This window comes from Onychomys torridus, chromosome 2 (assembly GCF_903995425.1).
Source record: "Onychomys torridus chromosome 2, mOncTor1.1, whole genome shotgun sequence".
NCBI lineage: Eukaryota > Metazoa > Chordata > Mammalia > Rodentia > Cricetidae > Onychomys > Onychomys torridus.
This window is the reverse complement of record NC_050444.1, coordinates 111780666-111787708: the sequence shown is the minus strand read 5'-3', so window position 1 is coordinate 111787708 and position 7043 is coordinate 111780666. Positions and strand designations below refer to the sequence as shown.

Genomic DNA, 7043 nt, shown 5'->3' with positions numbered 1-7043 from the left:
CATGCTAAGGTGTCAGTTCTCCATCTTTTATTGATTATAAAATACATTTTCAGGGGACTAGAGAGATGGCTTAGTGTGTAAAAGCAATTACATCTTAGTCTGCTGAGCATCATTCAATCCACAGGACCCACATGGTGGAAGAAAAGAACCAACTTTCCCAAGTTTTCCTCTAACCACCACAAGTATGCATGTGCATGTCACACACACACACACACACACACACACACACACTTAATATAAACTAATAAACTTTTAATTTTAATTTTTAAAAATCTAGGCCTTAATCTTCCCTGTTGAATAATTTGACAAAATTTATAAGTGTCCACTATATACCAGACATCGTGCTAGATAATGTAGATTCAAAGAAAACAAAACTGCCTTCCAGTGTCTTTACATGTTGCTTGTCATGGCAGTGGCTGGCAGCATCTCTCTGCCTCAGCCTTCTACTTCCCTGCATTCTTCTCTCTCCTTGTCCCATCTATACTTCCTGCCTGGCTATTGGCCAATCAGTGTTTTATTTATTAACCAATCAGAGCAACACATTTACCTTATAGAACATCCCACAGCACTCCATGATCATGCAATTCATCTTCAAACAGGAGAACTTCTTCAAAAAAAATTAATCTATTCTCTGGCTTCCAATTTCTCTGTATCTATATGATCTGTTGTAGGTACAACCTTTAACTCGAGAGATTCTCCAAGTAACGTTCCTTTATAATCTGTTGTATAGGGCCAATCATATGGTTTAATAACTTCTTTGGAGTGTTCACCCTCCATCCAACTTTCCTGCTACTCTTCAGCACAGCTACTTTAAGCATTCCTTGGTAGTTGTTTACACATCTGAGTGCATCTGTAGCATTGAACTCAATTCCAAAGCCAGAGCCATGCTGGATCCTTAGAACGTTGTCTACAAACATCATTTCAGGGAGGGGTGGCATATGCAATTCACCAGCTAACTTCTCCACATCCGCAGACTTCATGATGTGGGTCTTGGACACTGTCAGCTTCCAGGGCCCCAAGAAAAAGTCCTGGTGGATGCTCTGGAAGCCATGGATCATCTCGTCAGAGCTGGAGCCGAAGGGCCACTCGGAGCAAGTGCCAGCAGTAGCGGTCACGGTGAGGCTGAAACACTTTTTAAAAAATCATTAATCATTTTCATTTTAGAGATGAAGAAACAGAAACATGTAGAGACTGTGCAGCTTTCCTCATGTAACACACTTGGGTCATGTGTTGACAGAGGAACAGGGAGGAATTATGGTATTGAACAGCACAGTGAGCATTTGTTTTATGCCTGCCCAGCATCCTTTCTCTCGTCTCTAAAAACACAGCCTCTTTTCGGTTTAAGTATCATTATCCCTCCTTATTGCATGTGGTCCTAATGGAACTGAACCCTCTTGGGCTCAGGATTGGCACATGACCCAAGCCTGTCTACGCCCATTCACCTGGAGCTATTCCTGACGCTGGGTATTGCTGAGAAGAAAAGGTTTAAGTCAGAATGATGCAATTGGTACTCAAAACTCCATGATGTAATGAAAAGATAATAAGTTACCTTTCTTTGGGTAAATGGCTTAACTGTTCTGAGCTTCAGTTAACACATCTGTAAAGAAATAATTCCTGCCTCGGAGAAATGTTGTCTGGCTGTAAGAAATGGGTGTAAAATGCTTGGCACACAGTAGGAACTCATTAATGCTGGCTCCTTTTATTCTCGTCCAACTAATGTCAGATGGATGTATCATTATTATAATTAAAATTCAAGAAGAACAATGGCAAACATCCCTCACAACATATTGAAAACAGCATTTTCAGTAGCTACCTTATATGATTTCAGGGAATCGGAGATAGGAAATAAAAGAAAACGCAGCTTAATTTCCTGGAAAAACTGAAGCCATATCTAATGCTTGCCAAGTGTAGTCCGTAACTCTATGTCTGCATTCATATATTTTATCACCTCTATACATAAAGTGAGCTTCCTCTCTGCTCTTTAGCTATTGCGTTTTTAAGATGGGAACTCTTTTAAATCTTTGGCAATCATCTACCAGACAGTTCCACTCATAAGGAAAGAATATTAGAGCAATTGTGTGACACTTTCTGTTTTTAAAGCACTTTAAAATACAAACTAATTAGCATAAATGCCTTATATACCTTTCTGCTTTCTGCCATCATTTCCTGGGATTAAAGGCGTGAGTCACCATGCCTGGCTGTTTCCAGTGTGGCTTTGAACTCACAGAGATCCAGGCAGATTTCTGCTCTTGAATGCCAGGATTAAAGGCGTGTGCTACCACTGCCTATCCTCTATGTTTAATATTGTGGCTGTTCTCTTCTCTGACCCCAGATAAGTTTATTAGGGTGCACACTATTTTGGGGAACACAGTACCACCACAGATCTTGATCCTCCCTCCTCCACCTCTTTAACACTGGAATATATTACCACACCTGGCCTACTTTCTTTTTAACAGTTAATAATCTTAGATTTAAATACTAAGGAAAAGTTTTGCTTGTGGAGCTCTAGAGATGACTCAGGCAGTGAAGGGCCTGCTGCTCAATATGAGGACCTGAATTCAGATCCCCAGGTGAAAAGTGGAGTTTTGTGGAATGCCTAGCTTGGGGAAGCAGAGACATTAACTTGCTGGCCAGCTAGTCTTGCTGGATGGGTGAGCTCCAGGTTCAGTGAGAGATTCTGAGTCAAAACACAGGTAGAAAATGATAGAGGAAGATATTTGACATTTACTACTGGCCACTGTAAAGTGTGTACACTTATGCTGACATGTGTAAACACAAAGATATAAGCATTTATATAGCTCCCCAACACATTCACAGAGTCTTATGTATGAATCCTGTGTTCCTCATTTTTTATGTAGTCCCAGTTTCATCTCATTTAACTTCCTTCTTCTTTTTTTGCCCCACCCCTAACTTCCTTCTTCTTGAAGGATGTTGTTTAATAATTTTTGATCTTCCATATTTTGTATATCTTCCAAACATTTTTGTTGGGGAGAGTGGTGCATGCCTATAATCCCAGCACTCTGGTGACAAAGGCAAGATAATTCTGAGTTCATGGCAAGTCTGAGCTACATAGCAAGCTCTGTCTCAAAACAAAACAGAACAAAAGACTAGTTGTCATTTTGGAAAGTTGGTTTACTAGAAATAGATCTTTAGGTTGACGAGTCTTTGTCTACTGGTTTTGAGTAATTTTATTACAACTGACCTTAGTACAGTATCATTTGTTTGTGGAGTTTCCCTGAATCTATTAATTTATTATTTTCCTCAAAACAGGAAATATCTTCAGTCATTATCTTCTTAAATGTTTTACTGATTTGTTTTCCAGAGATTCTAATTATTTATATAGTAAGACGTTCAAAGTTGCTCATTGGACAGCTCAGTAATTCCTTGCCCATTTTTATTTATTTATTTCTGTCATTCTGTGTATTTCATTTGGATGGTTTATTTTACTATGTAGTCAAGTTCACTGATTGTTTCTTCAGAAATATCTGCTCTTCCATTAGTCCCATCAAATGTGTTCTTCATCTCTGGAAATATACTTTCCATTTCCAAAGATTCTGTGTCATCCTTTTTATATTTTCTATGTCTCTACTTAACTTTTTAAATACAGAGTACACTTATAATCACTGTTTTAATGTTCTAGTTTAGGGATTCTCACGTGTCAGCTCTAGCATAGGGACTCTACTGGTGAAATTATTAAGCCAACTCCACATAGTTAAAAGGGAGGTTTATTTTGTGGGGTAACTTACAAATGAAGGGATAGGTAACAGGATCTGGGAAAGGTGTAGGGCAGTCCAGAGGTGTTCTCTGGAGAACTCCGCTCGGTCTACCTCCAGTATCCAGGGTCCAGGAACCAAGAGAGCCGGCACATTCAGATCCCGGGTCTTCAGGGTCCTCTCTCGGCCCTGCCTTGTTGGCATGACAGTTACCGAAGCCTCAATGGGGATTGGAACTTCCAGATCCAAGCTGGAATGGCTAAATAAGAAAGTTCTAACCTAATACAAGACTATATACAAAGGAATGGCTATCAAATATTGTCCAGGAGTAATGAGGGATAATGACCTAGATAAGATTCAATTACAACCAATGTGAACAATATCAAGCAAGAAATACATACTAAAATCTACAGAAGTCTAGACCATAGGTAAATGGAGTGTTACAAAGATCATTCCAGAAAGTGTCCTATCCTAAAGAACCTGAATCTGATACTTAATATGTTCTATCTAAGATATTACGTATATCCTAAGTTGTAACTATAATTTTGGATGACTGTCCAGGCTGCCAGGTGTCTCTGTCTACCCTGCAAGACTTCCGAAAGTTGCCTGCATCCTTCTCCAGTTTCTCTGGTAATAGTATATCCTTCTGGGGTCTTTGATGTAGTTGAAGACTAGAGTTATAATTTCCTTAGCTATGATAAAAGATAAGTTAGATATGAATGATGAGGATTTCTAGTCTATGCTGCAGTCTTGCTGTCTTGCATGTGTGTGGTTCTTGAAACATGGCTGGGGTGATGAGGGAATGAAGACGACAGGAACTAAAGAAACAACAGACATACACAAAAAAGCTGACATCAGGTGGGATGAGCACACTCTAATGGAGTGGCACCAACTAACTCCACCCACAACACAGAGCCCACAGTGCAACCTCCGCACAATTTATGTACAGCACAGGGGTATGAGTAAGCTAGTCTCTAGGAGGTCTCTGCAGGGAAGCAGTCTCAGGCTGTAAACACCCAGGAGGAAAAAGCTACACTTGCTAGTTTTTGCCCACTGTGGTCAACTGTTCATAGATACTCATACCTGGACCACAAGAAGGCTTTGCCATTCTGAGCCTGACCTGGACTGGCATGGCTGCCCCATGGGTCTAAGGCATTGGGTACTTGATATGGCTGTACACATAACAATACGCATTCACTTGGGATTTCAATCACCCTGTACACATTCAGTCAAGGCTTCCTCAGCTTCTCACACGGTGCAATGAAAATAGGCACCATTCCTGATCCTGCCTAAGTAGTATGTACTGCAATATTCGCTGATACTTTTTTTTTTTCTTGGTTCTTTTTAACTTGAGTTAGAGACTAATGTCTTCATTTTGCATTTCCCAAATTAAATTCAATAGACATCACTAAATGCCTATTCTGTGTCAGGCGAGCTATTAGTACTGGTTACTGGATAAGTCCTTTGATGACAGGTAAACAAACAAAACAAAACTACAGAAAATATATCTCCAGGTTGTCTTGAGGTTAAACCTCACACTGTTCAGTTCCTGAGCACCGGGCACTCATTTTACACATTTCTTTCCCCATCTCCTGCCATCACACTCTCAGACTGAGGTGTGAAATAGCCTACTTTATCGATTCGCACAACATTTATTAAGTTCCTACGATGTGTGAGACACCATGTTGAATGCTGACAGTGTAAGGACTCCCAGACAGGCTTTGTCCTTAAGGAAATCAGTCCAATAGAGAAGACCGTGAGCCAAGGATTCTAACTATATGAAAGATTCTCAGGCAGAGAAATACATAGAGGTGGTATCTAATTCCTTAAGTTCTTTCCTTCCCAGCAATGATTTGTATATGGTGAGCACTCTGAGGACAGAGTTTACAAGGCCAGTCTTCCTAGCTCTATGCTTGGGCAATCACGTCAACTTTCTGAGCCTGTTTCCTTATCGGTGACATAAAATCCATAAAACCTGCACCTATCCCACTGGGTCATTTTAAGAATTCACTGGGGGGGGTGGGGGGGGACGTGTGTGTGTGTGTGTGTGTGTGTGTGTGTGTGTGTGTGTAAATAGAGTTGCCACACGCACAGCAGGGTCTCTCGTCCAAACAGGAAAGATACCTGCTGTGAGTAACCTCAAATAACACGTGAGAGAAGTGAGACACCCCAGCGTCCGGGGACCTGGACGGGAACTGAGGGTGGAAGGGTGGGGTGGAGAAAGAGAGTCTTTCACAGTAAATCCCCCGGGTCTCTCGGGCCAGCGCCTTTCCCCACAAGCCCCGCCTCCCCGGCCGCGCGCGCAACACTGCAGGCCCCGCCCCGGCCCCGCCCCCGGCCCGCTGCATCTCGCGGGATCGCGCGAGTACGCCCGGGTCAGGCGCAGTCATGGAGGCGGAGGAGGCGGATGTGGATGTGGAAGGAGATGTGGTGGCGGCTGCACAGCCGGGGTGAGGCGCGGAGCGGGGACCTGCGGGCCGGGCGGTGCTAGGCGAGGGCCGGAGGATGCGGTCTCCGGGTCCGCGTGGACGGCGTCGGGACTCGGGCTGCTCCTGGCCGGAAGTCGGCTGGGTCTGCGGGTCGGGGCGTGGCTTGAGCTCCGGGACCAGACTGTTTTTCTCTGCTTCCCGGAACGCAGTGGACATGTTCCAATTGGGATTCCTTCCTGCCTGCGCTCTGTCTCAGGCCCCTCACTGCAACTTGAATACGGGCGTCTAGTCCACAGGACCTGTCCTCATAGACACCTGGTTCTGCGTCCGCAAGCGACCTTGGTCCAGTCGTTTGATTCGTTCTTCCCAGAGAAAGTAGTGAAAACTTGCGGAACGGCAGCATAATGGGGGGTGGGGTGGGGATGTCCAGATTTTATAGCTGGACAATTCAGGTTTTCCTTCTGCATTTCACTTCCTGTTTACTGGGCCTCTGCTCGCTTGCTTGGAAACCAAGAATCAGGTGTCTTTCTTTCTGTTGAGAGCCTCGAGGAAGTAATTGTAAAAGATGCCTTAGCCTATGTAAGATGCTCGACATGGTTCTTTACTGTTTTAGGGATAATACAGTGAAGGTCCAGTGAGCGATGTTGTTAAATACCAGTGCCTGCAGGACGGGCAGTGTGGTTTGCAACTGAACCTGCTTTGACGCCTTGCTTTAGCAGTAAGAATTATCCCTTCTTTTAAGTAATGGGAGCCAAAGTGGGAACTCAGGTAGAAGCCAGAAGAACATTACTTGTAACTTGTCAGCAACTTCGTTAGAACGCTGTTGAACTATGTGCTATTACTAATATTGGCTTATTTGGGGCCTATATCGTGGCAGGTCTCGTGTAATTCATCTGACAGG

The 7043-nt window shown here is 43.2% G+C and overlaps 1 protein-coding gene and 1 pseudogene across 5 annotated transcripts in view; one reads left to right on the top strand and one right to left on the bottom strand.

The window, feature by feature from the left end:
- Positions 1-548: 548 nt before the first annotated feature.
- LOC118577927 lies at positions 549-6103 on the bottom strand (annotated as a pseudogene).
- The window catches only part of Mysm1 (Myb like, SWIRM and MPN domains 1), a 39744-nt gene continuing 38778 nt past the window's right edge, over positions 6078-7043 (top strand). For all 5 annotated transcript variants that reach the window (XM_036177761.1, XM_036177766.1, XM_036177764.1 and 2 more), the window contains exon 1: positions 6078-6163. In XM_036177761.1, the coding sequence (XP_036033654.1) occupies positions 6102-6163 (62 nt within the window). In that variant the 5' untranslated portion in view covers positions 6078-6101. The remainder of the gene's footprint in view (positions 6164-7043) is intronic.